Raw genomic sequence first — 22,249 nt, forward strand, 5'->3', positions numbered from 1 at the left:
TTATTATTATTATTATTATTATTATATAATATATATATATATATATTTTTCCTGTTAAATGTTTTTTTTCCTGTTAAATGTTTATATCTGGAGATTAACTGTTTGAAATCTGGTCAGCATTTAAATTTCGTGGTGGTTTAAAGCATTCCTTCTTTAGAGATTTAATTGCTAGAATATCGTTAAACCATTGATCATTTATTGATTATCTTGCGTTTGGTAAAAGTTAATCTTTGTTTGAGTTATTTGATGGTAAATGATTGTTAATGAGTTCATATCTTTGGAAGCATTTGATAAATAATCATTCAGGAATTTAGACTTCTGTGATCCATAACATTGTTTAGATAATCTTCGGCAAAATCACATAATCAATCTTTTGTCGACGCGTTTCGAACCAACTTGTCCTGACGATGAACCACACTGGTTGGTTCGAAACGCGTCGACAAAAGATTGATTATGTGATTTTGCCGAAGATTATCTAAACAAATAATCATTCAGTCATTAACTCCATAAGGCACTGGTCTATTAACTTAATAAAGTCAATTAAGTGCTTGTTTCCCCTCGTGTCTCCCAACCCAACTGGTCCACAGTTGGTCATCCATTGTCCCATAGGGTCTACCCCCCTTAGCCACGGGAGACAGGCTTAAACGGAGAGATCGGGGATCAGGGTGACAGCCCCCAATCTGAGCGTTGTCGTGACAATCTGTGCGACAACACTGCCCATTATGCTGCATCTTTCATCATCATGCAGCTCCTTGCTAATGTGCATCATTCATTATCATGCTGCCCTTGCTAATGTGCATCATCATTATCATGCTGCCCTTGCTAATATGCATCATTCATCATCATGCTGCCCTTGCTAATGTGCATCATCATTATCATGCTGCCCTGTGCATCATTATTATCATGCTGTCCTTGCTAATGTGCATCATTCATCATCATGATGCCCTTGCTAATGTGCATCATCATGCAGCTGTTATAACTTCTCGTTGCTTCATCATGCAGCCATATGCATATCAGCCTTAGCTGCTTGCTATGGCTTGCAGCCTAGCAAAGCAGCTAGGCTATAGTTTCAAAATCCTCCACGCAGTCCCATTATTTGTTGCGTATAGGGTTTGTTGTGTTAATGGTCTCCTTGTATAACGAATCAGGGTTGTATAATGATGACACCTTCACACTGCGTATAGGTATTCCTCTTGGAAGCTACAAGTTTCTTTTTAACTGCGGCCAGATCTCCTTGACTGTGGCTACGTGCATTGACCGCAGCTTCATGTATTGACCCAATACATAGATTACGTTGCGTCCGTATAGAGTCTAACTGCGAGTAAGGATCTTTGCCCTGTGTATAATTAGGGCATCACGTTGACTGTATAAATGTCACCATGAACAGCGTATAACCATAATATGAACGTAACCATGAACAACGTATAACCAACATATGAATGTCACCATGAACAGCATATAAATGTGTCTCCATGATCTGTTCATAAGTGTTTCTATGAACTACATATTAGTGTCTCAATGACAAGTGTATCAGGCCTCTCCTTAGCAACGAGTTAGAGCATCACTTTGACTGTGTATAGATGTCTTCATGACTGCGTTGGATTAGGGCATCATCTGCAGCTAGGCCAGCGTATTCTTTTTGTGTCTCTCCTCCAAAAACCCAAGACGTGGAGAGGAGGAGATCACATCAAGAATGTATGTCCAAATGACTTCAAGTCCTCACCTATTTATACTAGAAACGTAGATGATGAATAGACACATCTATTGGGCTTCTGAGCCTACTCAAGTGCTGGCTGACTTGACAATTTGTTTTGTAACATAAATAAATTCATAACTTCATATATATTTATCGGAATCAGATGATCTTTAGATCAATCCTACACCACTCGATGAGAGGGATCCAATAAAAATGTCAGCTGTCATAAATAAGATGACCCACATGGAGTTTGGCCCTAGTTGCCAAGTTTAACACATCATTTCCTTGAATCCCACGAGTTGGAATTCTTGACAAAAACCTAGCTTTTATTTCTAATCGATGAATCCTTTGATAAGAATTTCATCAAAGAAGCTGGAGGATGTTTCATATTCTCACCCGACAAATGTTTTCTTTATTGACTATGATGGTCCCAGTTGATGATGACTTTTGCTTCCTTTTATAAGTATCAATGAGGTTTCCTAAGAGCTTCTTATTCTTTGTAATCAACATGATTTGTACCAAACATACTTTCCACTTTCCATGTCACGAGCTCTTACTTCTAATGCTTTTATCATGGTATTTTCCAATCTAATGAATCCTATCTTATTTAAACTACACCCTATCTATAATTTACAAGTGGAAAGTACCTTCTAGAGAAGAAGATCATCTCAGTCATAGTAGAGATCTTTCACTTCTTCATTCTTAGGCTTCTTTGACTCAGGTTATTTCACTTTTTTAGTAATGTGTGCTTCTTCCCTATTCCTATTGTCCTTACTACGATTAGGACAATCTCTTCTATAGTGCCCAAGTTCATGACACCCATAGCATCTTATCTTATCCATGTTCTTCCTTTTCTTTGGAGGACCGAACTTTCCAAATTTTCCCTTTCTTCTTGTCATTACAGCATATGCTTGATTCTTCTCACTTGGTCCAACATCAATCTTTGCCTTCAGTCTGGTTTCTTCAATCTTACAGAGTGACCATAGATCTTGAAATGGAGTAGTCTCTTTCTTCCCATATAGACTTGAAGTGAAGTTACCCATTTCTTCTGGTAGTGCATTTAGTACCACTGTGGTCATTTCTCTATCAGACATAACTTCTCCTAGTTCTTGTAGTTGATCTCGAATTTCTGATATCCTCATGAAGTATGAGGCTATTCCATCTTCCTTGGATATCTTCAGTTTGTAGAGTTCTTTCCTTAAAGAGATTACTTCTCCTGCAATACTTACGGAAAACAACTCTACCAGTTTGTCATATATAGTTTTTGCAGTCTCCAATTTTGATACATATGGGATTAGAGAGTCTTTTATAGATTCTATAAGAATCCTTGGGATTCTCACTTCTCCCTTCATGTATCTAGCATGAGCTTGAGTATCTTTTTTTGGAGGTTGGGTTAATGATCCCTTAACGTGACCCATGACCTCATTCTCAATAAGATTTAGGTCAATCATTTTCTTCCATGCAAGGAAATTTACAGCCCCAACTAATTTATTGCTTTCCTTGCAAAAAGACATTTTGATATTATCAGATATAGTAATAGACTTACTTGTACGATTATTGCTTGCTTCCTCCTTAATCTCGATGTTGATAGAGGGCTTTCTTCTTGAATGATTGATGAGAGAGTGCTTGATTCACGATCCTTCTTGAGTTGAAGAGCTGTAATGACCCTTCTAAACTAATTAACTCATGTAAGGTTTAAACTTTATATTAAAACTGATTTGATAAACTTCATATAAAAAATAAATATGAATTAAACTTTATTATAAATATAAAATTTAAACTTTATAAATATATATAATATTAAACTTCATAAAATTAAAGTTTATAATAAAAAAAGGATATAAAATATGAAACCTTATGTAAAAGGTAACGCATCGACCAAACCTGAATATAAGCAAAGTACATAAGATCAGAGGGATAAATATCTGAGAGTGAAATGCATGCGGAGGCGTGTCGGGAGGAGGAAGAGCGGTGGCCGTAGGCGGGAGGGCGGCCACCGCCAAGCCTGCAATTATAAAACCACTGGTCTGAGCCGATCACGGAGGAGGAAGGCAGAGGAGAAAGGAGGAGAAAAATCAGAAGAGAAGGGAGGACAAACCAGAGTAAGACAATTGACCAAGGGAAGAGCTTTAGGTATCTGAGGTTCTGGGCACGGGGGACAGTGAGCTTCTACGAGAAGCTTACTGGATTGAGCAGCCAGGCTCTGCTCAGTCTGGCTGGGTGGAATTGGTTTCCCGGTAATTGGATCAGAGTAACCACAACGCCATCAACTACACCAGAGCAACACCAGAGCAGGCAGCTGTTCAGGTAGGTGTCTAAAAATCCCTTACGGTTACTGCATTTCAGTTCTTGATCTTTACATCTTACAGTATTTCAATTTTGATGCTTACCGTACTTCAGTTCTTGATCTTTACATCTTACAGTATTTCAGTTTTGATGCTTACCGTACTTCAGTTCATGGTCTTTACATATGGTATCAGAGGGCGTGTTCAAACCCTTTCAACCTCATAGGCCCTTATAGTTTTCAAACCTTGGTAATTTTCCTGTTGTTCTGTCAATCTTTTGCCGTGTGTCTGCATTTATTCTGTTGCATAGGTTCGACAGAGCAAAATATAATACCGAGTACCGACCCGTCTGAACGCGGCATGAAATCCCCTTAGTTGATACGGAATCGCCATTCGGTCATTCCTGAATTGGTAAATAATTACTCTGAATATGTAAACAGTTCACGATTTTTATGACTCTGGAAGCGATTAAGACTTTTTATTGTTTTTTTTCGATTTCTGACTGAGCGAATCATCTAGACGCACATTTTGTTCATCTCTTTCATCCTCTGTTTAGATAATCCCTACGGTTTATTCTGTTGCAATATGTTTCATGATTTTGGAATTCCTGTGAGAAGGGCATTTATTTTTTTGTTGTATGACTATTCGGATGATTCTTACAATGATAAATATGTACTGAATGGTTGTCGTGTGGTCGATAATGATTATTCATAGAGCCCTAGGAGCCGTTTTATGATGTTAGTGCAACTTCATGGAGAGCCCTAAAACTTGGTAGTGTTTTAACTTACTGAAAGAAATTTCGGCAGAAGGAGAATTAGGTAACCGGAGAAGACTCACGAATTCGGGTTCGTTCTGAGTTATTCGGGAGTTGTTCTTTTTCCGCTCACAAGCGCGTGCAGCTCCCTCTCACGAATGGTGTGCAGGGAACGGACGAAGAATGTGTTGACTACTCTTTTAAACAACCCGCTAACGCTGACACCATAGAAAATGGGGTGGTGGCGCAGTTGGTTAGCGCGTAGGTCTCATAGCTAATCGTTGAGGAATCCTGAGGTGAGAGAGGCTCGAACTCTCGACCTCAGAAAATGGGGTGAACCCGGTAAAATTTCTTTTACTAATTGGGCATAAAAATACTGCGTCGGGATATGTGTCATCAAAATTCACTAAAGTGATTAAGCCTGGTGTAAGATGCCTTATTTCGTCTTGGACGGTTAAACTTTTAGTTTCTAGTTATCCTTTTTGCCGTGCGGTTGCATTATTCGTTCGAGCAGCAAAGCAGACTCATCCAAGGGCGGCTTGACACTCGTCTCGTCGATGCCACCTCGTCGCATTGATGCAAACTCGTCATTCTGTCGTTTTTTATTTAACTGAAATTGCCTCGCGTCTTTCATAGCTTATGCCGTCTGTTTCTGATTGGCTCACTAATTTCTGAGCTATGTCGAAGTCTTCGAGAGTTGACCCTGTTTCAAAAATCATTAGAAGAGCGTAGTTCTGGGCTCATAATATGAGGTCTGAGATTACCAAATCCACTAATCTACCTCAGAATTCGATATACTTGAATGGGTAATCAAACTCTTGACAAAGTCAACAAAGGGTCCCATCATTTAATCTGAAGTCTGTACCACCGATGGGATCCAAGCACCGTATACGTCTGTGGGTGACTGAAATTATGATCTCACAGGAGTAGCCCTTCTGATAAAGAATTCGAATTAATTTAAAGCCCTTCTAAGACCTTGTTGGGCGCCCCATAGTGAAGTTACAAAAGGAGCCGAGACCCCTCAAGCTCATAACTTTGGTATATTTCAAAGGCTTGACTTAATGCTTATGCATCCAAAAAGAATCCGAGAATACTACTTCATGTATATCCTTGACCGAGTCAATCAAAGGTTCAAAAGCAGTCATTTTGTTTTTAAAATATGCTTTGCAGACTTATGTATTTACAGACTTATGTAGTATCATAGCATCACATTCCTATATATATATAGTTTAAAAGAGCTGACCTGTGGAGAGACAGACGCAATTCAATAGCCCATGACAAGTTCCTCAGCAGACTTTTCAAGCTCTGAACTAAGAGGGGGATGCTAACAAGCACATCACCCCTAATTAAAGGAATGTATTGGAAATATATAAAATAAAGAGAGTTGATGAGCATAACAGAGATGTTGCAATCCTTTTATTTTGATCGAGGAGGTACATTGATTCCTCTTGGATAACATCCCTTGTTTTATTCTAGTATTGATATGTGACCTTATACCTGGGTTTTGATATGTGAACTTATAAGTTATGACAAAATTCACATGATGTATTTACTCAACTTAATACCAAATTTTATCAAATAGTTTGCATTAGTGAATTCTTCATTAGTTTTGTTTTATTCAAACAGCAATCTAAAGGAGGTGACCTAACCTTATAATGAGCATTACATCAGCAAAGTGCAAAACCTTCAGTTTCCTTGTATAAATACTGCAATTAACTCTCCCTACCAACTTAGGTGAGCAGAGCCAATGCCTTCACCTTAGCACCAGTCTAGACAGAGTCTACATCTTTCCTATACTCATATATTGTGGATGTTATCTGTTCGGCCAAATCAACTTTAAATGCAGTCAACTGTCTAAAACAAGCATTAGACTAGTCACCATTGCGAGTTGTTATACACCCCTTTCAAAGGAAGGTGAACCATTCTAACAGGTTCCTTTTTATGTTCCTTGACAGTAATCGAATCTAACTTGATAGGTTCCTTGTTATGTTGTTTGATCATTCATAAGCCTCCTAGAATTGCCAGTTTCAAGTTGAAGGGAACAGCTAAATTTCTCAGGTAATATCTATGCAAGTTCTCTGCCAAATATCGTGAAATCTAAACTTATGATAGCACCAAAATTTTCTATGAATCATATTGCAGTCAATTTGCACTTGCATCAACCATTAAAGTGTTAGGTGCAATTTATAAAAAAAATTTAAAAAAAATTACTTTTCAAAGCATCAATTAGAGGACAAAACTGTACTAATTATATCCTTTGACGGAGTCATTCTTAAGACAAAACTAGTTCTTACATTTCCTAATTTATTTCCTCCGTTTAAACCCAATCTACTTTGTATGATATACTGTTGAACTATATCTCTTCTAGACCACCCTCCTTGACCTCGGTACCAGTAAGATCCGCCTAGCGGATAAAAATAACAAAACTATACCCATTTACAAATGTGAAGTTGCAAAAGAAAATTACGTGTTAAATTCGGTTGTCTACCTCAAAATTTTTATAGAAATTTTATTATGTGTTCAAGGACCATTACAATGGTAAGGACGTATGAGCGACGACGACATGACCAGGCAGCATCACCACCATTAATGCCGCCACTGTCACCATCATCATCCCCATCACAATCGTCACCACCTAGACCATTATCAACATCAAATGCCCCAGCGCCAGAGTTGACTGTGATAATGAACTCTTTGGAAGCCTTATTGGAGACATTAAAGGAATCAACTAAGGCTAAAACCAAAGAGGAATTTCAGCATGTAGCCACCAGTTCAGCGGAACCAAATAATTTTGAGCCCAGAAGACCGAAAGAAGACATTTCCAGGGAGCTTCAGAAAATTAGACTCCCAGAATTCTCAGGAGGTCGAGCAGGTGAACGCGCTGAAGCGTGGTTAGAAGGAATGAACAGATGCTTTAGGTTAAGAAAATATTCTTCTTCTGCAAAAACAAAAATTGCCGTGTTTCAATTAAAGGAAAGTGCCTTGATTTGGTGGGGAAATCTGGAGAAGCAGTTACACCTTACATCGGATAATGTCCCTTGGGAACTATTTGAGGAAAGGTTCCGCGCAAAGTATTTACCTCCATACTTTCAACAACAGCAAGCCAGAGCCTTTCATACATTAATTCAGGGAAGTAAAACGGTGAAAGAGTATGAGATAAGGTTTATGGAGCTTGTAAAATACATTCACTACTTAGACTCAGATGAACGTCAAGCTGAACGCTTCATATTTGGGTTAAATCCTCGCATCAGAGCCTTGGTAAGCAGGTGGAAACCATCATCAGTAGTCGAGGCAGTCGAATGTGGTCGTTATGCAGAAGAACACCTTGGAATCAAAAAAGATATGGGGCCAACAGGGCCTATCCAATCAGGATTTCCAGGAAAGACTCCCCGAAATTTCTTCAGAGAAGGTAGCTCGAGGCCACCTTACGGTAATAGGTTTACCCCAAGAAATGTGGGGACAAGAGCTTCCATGGCAGTAAACACTATAGCCGCGGAATCATCAAACACCAGTCCATGGACATCTCGAGGGACTGCTAGTAGAGGAAGAAATTCGAGAGGAATCAACATGAGAGGGCGAAACTCGTTCTCTAGAAATTCACGTCCTGATTCAAGAGGATCAATGCCGCTTAATTGTTGGGGATGTGGGGGACCGCATTTTCAACGTGACTGCCCAGAAGCTTCGTCGAATATATTGCATAGGACTGGAAAGGAACCGATATCAAACAATCGAGGTAATCATAGAATTCACGCAATAGTCAGCAACGACCAAGCAGCACATCAATCCACTATAGTGGAATCTTCAGGTATTATCAATGGTATAAAACTCAAAATCTTATTTGACACTGGTGCTACAGATAGTTTCATTTCGTCATATGCATTAAACAAATGTGGGTTGGCAACTCGTAGACAAAATGATTTCCATCAAGTGGAACTGGCCTTGGGAGAACTCCAAACCGTGGGCTTGAATGTGGATCAATGCAAAATTGACCTAGGGGTCTGTGCGACTAAACTGAAAGTTTATGTCACAGCCTTAGGAACGTATGATCTTATCATAGGTATGGACTGTGTTGACCTCTTCTGGTCAACTACCCATGCAGTGCACCCCGTTTTTCTTGACAGAAAGAAGCAGCACCTGATCAGCATGTCCGTGCCATCCTGCCATCATCAGAAGCTTGATCTTTTTGATTGTAAACCCAGTCTGCATGTATTAATTGTAAATAATCTTAGCAGACATGAGTCATGTATGTAATTTGCCTAGGTGGACCTAACTTTCTGATGATAATCTACGTCCCGGAAGGTTTTTCGTCTCACCGATCCACGGATCGGCAGAGTTTTCCTTCAAACCTGACCCCAAAGCCGGGATTGATTTTGTCATTAGAACTTTGGGAGAATCCTAGTGTGTTGATCTGCTAGATTATCGTTGTGTCGCAGAGCTGGGTGTTTTATGAGGGTCTGTATTAAGTGGGCTTGTCCCCTTGAGATGTAAATTGTAAAAGTCATGATGTAATGTGTCCTGAGGGTCGAGAAATGTTTTAAATCCCCTCATGAGTCCTAAGTCCTAGGTCCTAGGTGATGTTTCCGAAAGCTTAGTTCAGTGATCCATGTTAAATGAATTAAAAAATTAAAAAATGAATAAAAATAATAAAATAATAAAAAATTAAAAAAATGAAGCAAAAACCCTAACTAATAAAATAATAATATTTTAAGTTAATAAATCGACGGATGAGATCAAGAGATGTCTTGATCCTCATCAACGGTCGAGATCATTTCTACATGGATCACTCGAACTAGCCGTTAGGATCATTTCCTTTATATAGGGTCTTAGGGGGTCATTTCAAGGCATTCGATCTGTGAGTCAAAGACTGAAGAATCTCTCTTGTAAATTTGTTCTGGTTAATAAAGAAGACTTTGGGGTCCATATCTTGCTGGTGTTACTCTCTTGAAATGCTGTGAGATTGTTTTAATTTTCTGCATATGTTATTTTCAGCTGTTAATAATAGCTTTTGTAGAGTATTGTGGGTACAGGTATCTTGCTCACTTGCTAGGATTTGGGTGTTGTTAGGGTTTCTGAAGTAATGGCAGGTATCTCCATTACTTCCTGAGATCTAGCAACATTCTTGCCCTCTTTACTGATGGTTGTTTCTGAGTTGTGCAGAAAAACCCTTGCTGAAGAAGATTTGGTGGGCGTTAGGGGAAGTTCTCGGCTGAACCAGCCAACTCCCACAAGCATTTTCTGCTGAGCCCAGTGGATTTGATCCTGGGTCTATCATTCGGTTTATTTTTCTAAGTTTGCATGAGAGATTTTCTGAAGTTCTTCACAGTGACAATCTGAAATTTCTGTTCTTTGAAATGTTTTTCGTGCTCATTGCTGAATCTGGCTGCTAAAGGGCCATATCTGTACATTAATTAGCTGTTCTAGGGTTTCAAATTCTTGCTTTATGCAGATTTCTCATTAGGGTTTTGTTTTTTTTTGTGTACAGGGTTTTCAGTTTTGGTTCCTTGGGTGATCTTGTCCATCTCAGCAAATGCCTGAAGCTATAAATCAAGCCACCATCCTCGCCAGTCTCATTTCTGGGGTCTCATGCATGATCCTGCACGCAGTCTCAGTGATCCTGTGTTGAATGTGTCGGCATAATTTCAGATACGATGGTATAACTCTCAAAAGAAACAGCGGTAGCCATTTTTCGTGGGATTTCAGAAATGCTGAGCCGTCAATAGTGAAAGTTTTTCTCTCTGCGTACACAGCAAGGGTCACTCCCGGTTTTATTAAATCTGATCATGATTTGGCTCAGATATGTGGTATGGTGAGTAGCCATCAGAATGTCCATTTGAAGCAGAGAATCAAATCGATTTTAGGGAAGCCGATGAGTAAGTATCAAGGCGATTCAGGATTGACTGTCAATATCTCCACCAGCAGAAGAAAAGCCTGAAACGAGAATACATCGCTATCTCAGCAAATCATGAAGGCAACATCGGATTGCTCAGATCTCGATTTCTAGTTTGATGAAGCCAGGCGGCTTAGACAAACAGTGACTTCCGTCAATATATGACTTTCATTCACACACGGTATCGAACTCTAATTCGCGGCGGCTCAGTATTTTTCTGCGATCAAGGCATCTGTGCATCTGTGGTCATCGTATGCGTTTAAAGCAATAGCAAAACACTGCCATTCACCATCGACTGGGGCAAGCAACTGCGTATCACCAGGTGAATCGTAAGTCGATGCATCTCTGCGTGGGTCTTCTTTCATCGCGCCTCAGGTAAATCGTCCGTCGGTTGTATGAGGTATCATTCCGCTGCAGGTAAGAAAATCAATTTCAAAACGATCCTAAGTGACTGCAATCCGTCTGGCGTCTGCATCATCGTGCCATCCACTGCGTGATATCGGTAAGTTTCAATCGATCTTTGTTCTCCCTGTCACAGTCATCTTCTATTGCAGTGAAATTTTATACGTATGCAGATGTCGACTTTTTCCGGGGTCACGATTCTCCATTCTCAGTCGCCATAGTGTTTCTTGTCACGCATAGCGGCTCGTTCTATAGACTATTGCGTATTTACATTTCAATAACTCTAGGTCTTTAAGTTAGGGTTTAGTTCATTTACGAATTGTTATTTTTTGCTTGAATTTAGTTGTATTTTGAAAAGAGTTTCCCTTTTGGTGTTTTATAAAATTCATAAAAAAAAAAAAAAGTCAGGCTTAGGTTAGTAATAGTTTTTTTTTACGTAGATTTTAATTAGATTATATTTTTGTTTAATTTAGGTTTTATTGTACTTAGATTTTAATTTAGTTTTAAATTTTGCTTTTAATATAAAAATAAAAATTCATAAAAAGGGACTTTTTGGGGTTTTATTTTTAGATTTAGATTTTAATCCTAAATTTTTTTTTTTTTAGATTTCATTTTTTACTTTTGCTTTAAAAAAAAAAAAAAAAAATTGTGGAATTTTTTCTTTGTCAGATCCAGTTATTTTTCAGGAATTATTATCTTTCACGCTAAGATCTGATTTTTCAAGTCGAGATGCGAAGTTGATATCTGGTTAATGGTTTACGATTCTCGTGGTGGTTTTAAGCATTCATCTTTTCGAAGTTTTCAATTGCTGGATATCGTTTTGGTCATGTGATTTAGCTGATGATAGATGGTTGCTGTTCATGGTCCATGTTTCTATATCATTTAAAAAGTAATCGTTTCTACATCAATCTCTTAAGGCACTGGTCTGCTCAATTAATCAAATCCATCGAGTCCTTTTTATATCGTATCTCGTGTCTCCCAACCAACTGGTCGCCAGTTGGTCTCATCATCTCACAGGGACTACCCCCCTTAGCCGCGGGAGACAGGCTTAAACGGAGGGATCGGGGATCAGAGTGACAGCCCCCGGTCTGAGCGTTGTCGTGTCAATCTGCGCGACAACAGACTATCTAGAAGCTCACCAAGCTTGGGTAGACTGTTATGGGAAAAGGATTCTAGGCATAAATGATGAAGGAGAAGTAATCCAAATTCAAGGAATCAGGAGGGAAGTTTCTTTACGCTACATTTCAGCAACGCAGATGAAGCGTTGTTTAAGGAAAGGTTATCAGGCTTATGCAATTCAAGAAGTAAGCCATGGAAAAGGGCCATCCTTAGAACAATATCCGGTGTTAGCCGAATTCCCGGATGTATTTCCAAAAGAACTACCTGGATTACCCCCAGTAAGAGAATTGGATCTCAGTATTGAATTAAAACCAGGTACCCAACCGATCTCTAAAACGCCTTATAGAATGACAGCTCTAGAACTTCAGGAATTGCAAATTCAATTAAAGGAACTACTGAATACAAGGCATATTCGGCCCAGTTCATCACCTTGGGGCGCTCGTGTAATTTTTGTGAAGAAGAAAGATGAATCTTTAAGATTATGCATAGATTATCGAGACTTGAATCGAGCCACAGTAAAGAATCAATACCCTATGCCTCGAATCGATGATCTTTTTGATCAAATGAAAGGAGCTGCTGTCTTTTCAAAAATTGATCTTCGCTCAGGATATCATCAGCTAAAGATTTCTGAAAATGATATTTCCAAGACTGCATTCCGGACATTATGAATTTATTGTGGTACCATTTGGATTAACAAATGCGCCGGCCGTATTTATGAATCTTATGAACAGTGTTTTCCGTGAAGATCTTGATCAATTTGTGCAAGTCTTTTTAGATGATATTCTCATCTATTCCAAGAATGAGAAAGAGCATGAAGATCATTTGCGAATAGTATTGTCCTGCCTTAGAGAACATCAGTTGTATGGAAAACTATCCAAGTGTTCATTCTTTCAGGAAAAGATTCATTATTTGGGTCACATCATATCAGGTGAAGGGATTTCAGTAGATCCTGAGAAGGTAAAAGCGATCATGGATTGGCCAATACCGAAAAATGCACATGAGATACGAAGCTTTATGGGTTTAGCCGGTTATTACTGAAGATTTGTGGAGGGATTCTCCAAAATCGCAAAGCCAATTACCACCCTTCAGCGTAAAGGTGTTAAATATGAATGGACCGAGGAATGTAATAAAGCATTCTCTGAACTCAAAAGACTACTCACCAGTGCACCAATCCTAAGAGTCCCAGACATGGACAAAGATTTTACTGTATGTACTGATGCATCCAAACAAGGGCTGGGTGCAGTGTTGATGCAGGATAGAGGAGTGATAGCATATGCTTCCAGAAAGTTAAAACCTCATGAAGAACTCTATGCTACTCACAATCTAGAATTAGCCGCTGTAGTGCTAGTTTTAAAGATTTGGAGACACTATCTAGTGGGACGAAGTTTTACACTTAAAAGCGACCATCAAAGTCTACAATATTTGTTCACCCAAAGAGACCTAAATGCAAGGCAAAGGCGCTGGAGTGAATTCCTAAGTGAATATGACTTCGAAATATCATACATTAAGGGAAAAGAAAATGTGGTAGCAGATGCTTTAAGCAGAAGACCTCGGATATTTTCTCTCATACCCATTAAAGTAGACTTAAGACAACGAGTACTGGATCATCTTATAAAAGACAGCTGGTATTTAAAGGTAAGAGCAGGTCTTGAAGGTAATAGGGCAAAAGAATCTAAATTTGAGGGATATGAATTAGAAAACGATGGGATCTTACGATTCCATGGAAGGATGTATATTCCTGATGATAAAGATCTTCGAGATACCATCCTTGGGGAAGCCCACAGAGCAGTATATTGTGCTCATCTTGGAGTAGGGAAAATGTATGCGGATACCAAGAAACTCTTCTTTTGGGCAGGCATGAAGCGTGATATCACTCAATTTGTTGCAAAATGTTTGGAATGTCAGCAAGTAAAGGCAGATCATTGTCACCCAGCGGGCCTCTTACAACCCCACGACATTCCTATGTCTAAATGGGAGACCATTTCGATGGATTTTATCACTGGACTACCTCTTACTTCTCAAAGACACAATGCCATTTTGGTAGTGGTGGATAAATTAACAAAAAGCGCCCATTTCATTCCCGTAAGAGATACTTACGATGTTGCTGACGTAGCTCGAGTATTCATAAATGAAGTTATTAGATTTCATGGAGTACCTAAAAAGATTATATCCGATAGAGATTCGCGATTCACTTCTAGATTCTGGACTTGCATGCAAACAGCCTTAGGTACTCAGTTAAATTTAAGCACTGCTTACCATCCTGAGACTGATGGGCAAATTGAAAGGGTAAATCAAGTACTTGAAGACATGTTGCGAATGTACGTGATGGATCAGCAATCACATTGGGAAAAGTACTTGCCCTTAGTCGAATTTGCATACAACAACAGTTACCACAGTTCGATTGGGATGCCCCCATTTGAAGCTTTATATGGCAGACCTTGCAGAACACCGTTAAGTTGGGACAGGTTAGAAGATCGAGGGATAATAGGACCAGAATTAATCCATGAAATGGAAGCGCAAGTCAGACAAATTAGACAACGATTAAAGGAAGCACAGGATAGACAAGAGAGTTATGCGGATGCTCACCGAATTGATAGGAGGTATGAAGTAGGGGATCAAGTCTTCATCCGCATCAAACCAAATAAAAGTACTATTCGATTCGGAAAAGGGACAAAGTTGTCACCCCGATTTATTGGACCGTTTAAAGTCGTGGAAAGAGTTGGACCTGTTGCCTATCGTCTTGCTCACCTCACCTACATAGAATTCATAATGTATTTCATGTTTCTGTATTAAGGCATTATATAGCTGATCTATCTCATAACCTTCAATGGAAAGAATTGCAGGTATCGGACAAGGGAGTCGTAACGGTCGAACCGTTACGTATACTGGAACGTAGGGTTCGACAGCTGAGGAACCGCCTGGTGGACCAAGTTAAGGTCCAATGGGACAAGTATAGTCCTGGATCAGCAACTTGGGAAAATACAGAGGACATATGCCAAAGATACCCTAATCTATGTCAATTTTGAAGAACTTTAAACTATGATTAGTATATATTTATTTCACTGCAATCAGAGACTTAGAAACATTTTGAATGATTATAGATATACGTGAGATTTTGTGACATAATATATATGTTTAAATTCTGCTGGTACATGAATACCAAAACAATATATGTGGTTCATTTTTATAATTGTCAAGATAAAGTTAAAGACCGTAAATGATTTTACTTCTGATAGAAATTAAGATATTATAAATCTGTTTTATTTATGCATGTCAACATGAACAATGGAATAGAAGGCAGGAAGTGAATACATTCTAGATGAAAGTCAAATGACATGCATGGAAAATGGAAAAATATGTTATACTGTAATGTCATATGTGAATAATACATGAAGTTATTTTGAATATGCTAAATGCACATTTTACAAATGTATGGGTAAGTGTATGATTGCAGATAATGAACAGTTACCGGGATAACCACGTGATGACAGAACCTCAGAACCATTAAAGCTCAAAGTGATTCTATGATAAAGTATTAGCCCTAATTCTACTGGGAGGGGTGGAGGTGTTACCCACCGTTTATCCTCCGAACCCTGGAGTCATGGGAGGACTGTGTGAATCACGCTCCCCTAGACGTGTGATGATGACTGCCGGATGCCTACTGGGAATCAGGTCGGTATAACCGACGCTGTCACCTTAGAGTTATGAATGGTTAGGTCAGTAAAACTGACGCCATGGCATACTCCGGTAGAGGACGGATAGGTTGGGAGCATAAGAGATTAGGAAGGATAGGATGATTTTAGAATAGCTTGGGAACCTGGGTAGGATAAGAATTATCCATTTAAAATCATAAACCTAAAACTCTAATTTTATAGTCTCTTGACATTAAAACAAAAATTTTGAAATCTAAGAAGGAAGTACCAATTACTATCGTTAGTAATCAAATATTAAAAAAAAAAAAAAAAAAAAAAAAACCCTCTAACTTCGGGACGAAGTTTTTGAAGGGGGAGTGTATGTAATGACCCTTCTAAACTAATTAACTCATATAAGGTTTAAACTTTATATTAAAACTGATTTGATAAACTTCATATTAAAAATAAATATGAATTAAACTTTATTATAAATATAAAATTTAAACTTTATAAATATATATAATATTAAACTTCATAAAATTAAAGTTTATAATAAAAAAAGGATATAAAATATGAAACCTTATGTAAAAGGTAACGCATCGACCAAACCTGAATATAAGCAAAGTACATAATATCAGAGGGATAAATATCTGAGAGTGAAATGCATGCGGAGGCATGTCGGGAGGAGGAAGAACGGTGGCCGTAGGCGGGAGGGCGGCCACCGCCAAGCCTGCAATTATAAAACCACTGGTCTGAGCCGATCACGGGGGAGGAAGGTAGAGGAGAAAGGAGGAGAAAAATCAGAAGAGAAGGGAGGGCAAACCAAAGTAAGACAATTGACCAAGGGAAGAGCTTTAGGTATCTGAGGTTCTGGCACGGGGGACAGTGAGCTTCTGCGAGAAGCTTACTGGATTGAGCAGCCAGGCTCTGCTCAATCTGGCTGGGTGGAATTGGTTTCCCGGTAATTGGATCAGAGTAACCACAACGCCATCAACTACACCAGAGCAACACCAGAGCAGGCAGCAGTTCAGGTAGGTGTCTAAAAATCCCTTACGGTTACTGCATTTCAGTTCTTGATCTTTACATCTTACAGTATTTCAGTTTTGATGCTTACCGTACTTCAGTTCTTGATCTTTACATCTTACAGTATTTCAGTTTGATGTTTACCGTACTTCAGTTCATGGTCTTTACAAGAGCTTTCACTCCTTTGATGATGTGATGATATCTGAAGTGCTTCTAGCATTTTGGTCTTTCTTTCTGCCTTCTTCGATCTAGGGTTTCTTTGATGTAGATCTTGATCTTGTTGATAGCCTTCAGGTTGATTTGATGCTTTCTTTGAAGATCGATTCTTGTGTGTCAGCTTGCTTTGACTGCCCCTTCTTGTCTTCAGCACCTAACCTCTGATACCATGTTGAGAAATCTAGGGCATTCAAAGTTAACAATTTCTCTGCTTGATAACTGCTTGTGATACACTTTTACTTCTTAGCTTATAATATTTTCTTCGTTATGTTATTATTGTGTTCTCTTCATCAAGACAATTACCAATATGCACAATAAAAGACAAGTGACACAGTATGTAGGCTTCTCAGCCAAGGCCAAAACCTTGAGAGGAAAACCCGATCAAAATTCTTCTTCTAGATCTTCAATTGATAAATACCAAGACCATGAAATAGACCCTTGACTCTAGTATCCTCCCAAGAACCTTGTCACTAACCTTGATGCTCTGGCTCTTCCTTTCCTCGCCTTTCTTCTTGATCTTGAACTGCTCTCCTCTGCTCCTTCTAAAGAAACTCAGTCTCTATCCTTTTCACTGCTTCTTCTTAACTTCCCTTCGAGAATCTCGATCTCTAGATCTCTACTTCGACCTTCCCAGAAGAATCCTTCCTTGCTTCCCCAGAAGACACCCTTCTTCATACTGCCTAGAAGATACCCTTCTTCGCATTGCCCCAGAAGATAGTCTTTTCGCTAGTCTAGAAGAAACCCTAACTACACATTCCCCAAAAGAAACTCCTTCGTATTGCCCAAAATAAACCTTATCTTTGATCTATCTTCTTCGCACTTCTATTTTGTACTTCTCTTGACCTTCTCTTCGTACTTCTGCTTCTCCGAACTCAAGTCGAGTTGCTTGATCGAATTGTGCTCCTTCAAATGAGGCCGAGTAGGCTCTATATACACTTCTTCTCATGTCCATTAGGCCGACTTGTTCTAGAGAGTTCCTTCATCGTTGTAGGCCAACTTGAAGACGATAGATGACAAGTTCTTCGAGGATACTTTACATAGACAATATTGACTCTTTTACAAAGTGTAACATGAATTCATTACATGACAATGACTCTAACATTTTATGTCTAGATGACAAATAAATCCTAAAGACTCTCAATGGTAGTCTTGACTCAAAAGCAAAATCCCTTGCTCATGAAACACATGAAGCAAGTCAATAAAAATAATTTTATTTTTCTTATTTACATCTCATTACATAAAATCATAATTAGATGTCATTATGAAGACCGAACCTAATTACACTTTTCAACATGGTGTAAGACCCAATTGAATCTGCTAACATTTTTCCAGCAAGCTAAAAAAATAAAAAACAGAGCATCAAGCAAAATTTTATGATCCCGATAATGCTCCCCTTTTTTCAGACTGATTCTTTTCATCCAGCTTAACATTCCTGCTCATAGCTAATCTTGCTAGCATTAGGGTTCTTGCATTTTGTGGTTTCTTGCCTTTTAGCATTTTCTGGCATCTTTATAAATTATAGTTTCAGCATTGTGTTTTGGGATTTCTTCACATATCTTCGTAGAGAGAAGCTACCCACCATTATAACCACTTTGCATTGCTATGTATATTGCAAATTGATGCATTAATAGAATTTGGTTTTCACTGTAGTACCTTTCTTTCAATACAATGGTGTGTGTTCTCTGTTACATTGATCCTTCTCTGCTTTATTTCAGATCATATCTGTGTTTGTATGGTATGTTGGTTTGCAGACAGGTGTCAAAACACTTTCCACAATGACAAAATGGCATTGCCATGCCCCTATGATAATCACACCAATAAAGGTATAACATGATGACAATAGATAAGATGGAAAAATGAAACAATGACTTAATAGTCAGACTAGTTCTAGTTAGAAATTTTCCCAAGTAGACACATACACAGGCGTACACACTAAAACTGAGCAAGTATCTTCAAAGGTTAATGGATATGTAGCATTCTTCTCCAGTATTTTTTTGGAAGAAAGAAAATGAAAATAAGACCTACCAAAACAGTATCATACAGCAGTTGGTGCCTTGTCATTGCTTGTACCCACAGCATTACAAAGATAATCCACTACAAATGGGTCTCTATTATCCTCAAACACTGATTAATCTACCCATCTTGAATAGTTTTATGACACCAAGTTGCATTTTAAGCAAATTTCTGCTCCTACATAGGTAAATAATGGTTTTACTTTCTATATATACCAGAATTAAAGGCATAGAGTTATCAAATTGAGATTACATTCATTACAAAACTTAATCCACGTTATATATGTCATATGGGATTAGGTTACTAAACTTATCCTGCTACTGTTTCATAAATTAAGCTGTTTTCTAATCAATACCCGTGAAAAATGTAGTATTGATTTTACGTAGTATACGACATAAAGCTCCTGTATTTTTTTTTTATAATCATGATTATAGCTTAAGCTCAGCATGCTAAGATCCTTCAGCAAGTACGATGACTGATTAGAACCAAAAACTTGGTGTAACAGTAATTCTTACTAAAGACTGCATTGACATCCTATGCCATGTTCATATCACCAAATTTCTCATTTCTATAACCCAAACTAATCTTTTAGTTCATCAAATGAAATAGTCAAGAAGATATATACAGACCTGAATTAAGGGAAAATAAATGAAGCAATACTTCAAATGGTAGTCAATTTACATACTCTTTTAGAAGCCCGGGAATTTGGTTGAAGAGTATCTAAATTGACTACCATTTGAAGTTTTGCTTCAATTCTTTTCCCTTAATTCAGGTCTGTATATGTCTTCTTCTTGACTAATTCATTTAATGAACTAAGAGATTAGTTTGCGTTATAGAAATGAGAAATTTTGGTGATATGAACATGGCATAGGATGTCAATGCAGTCTTTAGTAAGAATTACTGTTATACCAAGTTTTTGGTTCTAAAAATGCTTATGATGTTCCAGAAGGAAAAAATTAAAGGTCTAATCTCTAATTGCATGCCATAATATAAACCAACAGCATGTTTTCCAAAATATATTACATGTTGCCAATCTCTACCACAGTGCAACTCTCTAAACTTTAATGTGGTCTAGATAGATAAAAACACCATTTTGTACATACTGACAGTGAAAAGCAAATTTACCTTGTTGATCTCTGCACTATCTTTTCCATATAGTTGTTGAGCATTATCTAATATATGAGTTGGTAAGCCCAATCTTTCTGCAATACTTATTGCATTGGATCGTCCTAGAACAACAAAAGTTGGAAATTTCAATTTCTAATAACAATTGCAATAAGCTCGATGATATAATTAAACAAAGTGCACCAGGCCAACAAATTAATAATCCCTCTTAAGCAAATATACAGATTCTGTAATGTGTAATGCAGGTATTAGAAAATCATAAATCACATGACCTGTTGGTTACTAAGATACTACACTTAATAATGAATAAAATACCAATATTCACTGTGCACATAACAATTCCCATTATTGTATATTGTACACGTAGAATATAATCTGAGAACATGTACAATAATGCTTGTTATCCACTAGTTGGCACAAACAATTCCCATAGCATGTTCAACCAGGAAATGCAGCTATGGTCTTTTTCTCCACTTTTGTTGAGGGAGTCTTCTATACAGCAGAGAATTTTTTCGCTGCACAGGAGTAAGCTTATTATTGAAATTGGTGCAAGCAATAGGGTTGTACTCATACCCCACTGTGTAGGTGTGTGGAACAGCAGTAGGGCTGTCAAACTCTTGAGTCATAACAGCAAGAGTGAGAGGATGGTGATGATGCTTCCAGGATTTGAATGTGTTTGAAGCAGTGTTGTGAACATCGCGATAAAATCGTGATTTTTCAAAAAATCTCAATTTTTTTGATGATTTGATTTAATCGCCCGATAAAATTGGTGATTTTTTCAATTTGAAAAAGTCGTGAGCAGAAGGGAAATAATCGATGGGCCACGCGTCAGAGCTATTTTGAAGGTCATTTTTGGCTTTTATTCACTCATTTTGCAGACAGATGGCAAAGGTGAGAGCTAAGTAGGAGGAGAACTCATCTACAAGGGCAAGAGAGGAGAAAAGTTAAGGAATTTAGCATCCCAAGCAAGTTTTTTGGACCAAGTTTATTCAGCAGGGCGTGGTTTTTAGGTATGGGCATCAAATTTGGCCCTATTTTTTTTGGTTTTTCTGTTTTTTTCATTGGGTTTCTATCACCCATATATTTTTCATGACTTTCACTTGGATTTGAGTGTGTTTTTGTCATTTTTTTTGCACTTAGTGGAGAGGGTTTTTTTGGTCAAAAATGCAAAATCTTGAATGTTAGTTTTATTTGTTTAATTTATTCTCGTGCCCTCATTTTTTTCCATGATTTTTGCTTGGGTTTGAATGTAGTTTTTTTTCCATTATTGTTGCATTGAGTTGAGGGTTTTGTTTTTGTCAAAAATTCAAAATTGTTGTATGTAAATTTTAATTTCATCTGTTTAATTTGCAATTCTTCTTGTGCCCTAGGTTCAAACTTCAATCTTACATTAAAACTCAGGATTCAACCAAGTTACAAACATGACAAGGAAAATGGACCCTCTGTAGGAATTTGGTGAACCTGATGGAGGGTTTGACAGGTCAAATTTCAGTTGCAAATTATGTGGGCTTCATATGACAAGGGGGATATACAAGTTGAAATTCCATCTTGCACAAATTCTTGGACATGAAGTAGGACCCTGCACAAATACAAATCTAAAAATCATCCGCAGAGCTCTCAAATCATTGAAAGAAATAGAGACAACCAAAGTGACCAAGGCAGCTCTGAAGAGTCAAATGGCAGGGGGTGGAGTGGCAGGATTGGGAGGTGACCATGAAAATGGTACTAGTTCTTCTTAAACATTAGCATCTACACTCAACCCCATAGTTACCTCATCATTTTTTGTTCCTAGAACCACACCTGGTGCACAACCATCTATCATGTGAGCTCTTAAAAAAAGGGAGAAGGAAGAAGATGACAAGTTGTTGGGCAGATGTCTTCTTTGGAGTGATATTCCTTTCAGCATTGGCAGGAACAATCCATTTTTCCAGCCTGCGATTGATACTATTGCTATTGTTGGCCCGGGGTACAAAGCCCCTTCATATGATGACTTTAGAGGGCGCATTCCTCATAATGAAAAGGTTGAATGCACTAAGAGATTGGAGGAATTTAGGGCTCATGGGCACACCTATTAAAAGGGTAGAACCCTTATTAACG

General features: G+C 38.2%; 1 protein-coding gene across 4 annotated transcripts in view; it reads right to left on the reverse strand.

Moving 5' to 3' along the window:
• LOC149218265 (uncharacterized) overlaps nt 1-22,249 on the reverse strand; it is a 503,060-nt gene that overhangs the window by 195,252 nt on the left and 285,559 nt on the right. For all 4 annotated transcript variants that reach the window (XM_089383876.1, XM_089383877.1, XM_089383874.1 and 1 more), the window contains one exon: nt 20,153-20,256. In XM_089383876.1, coding sequence (XP_089240002.1) covers nt 20,153-20,256 — 104 coding nt within the window. The remainder of the gene's footprint in view (nt 1-20,152; nt 20,257-22,249) is intronic.

The sequence above is a fragment of the Pinus tabuliformis genome, chromosome Q (genome assembly GCF_031772625.1).
Source record: "Pinus tabuliformis cultivar Carrire ecotype Pingquan chromosome Q, CPIR1, whole genome shotgun sequence".
In the NCBI taxonomy this organism is placed as follows: domain Eukaryota; kingdom Viridiplantae; phylum Streptophyta; class Pinopsida; order Pinales; family Pinaceae; genus Pinus; species Pinus tabuliformis.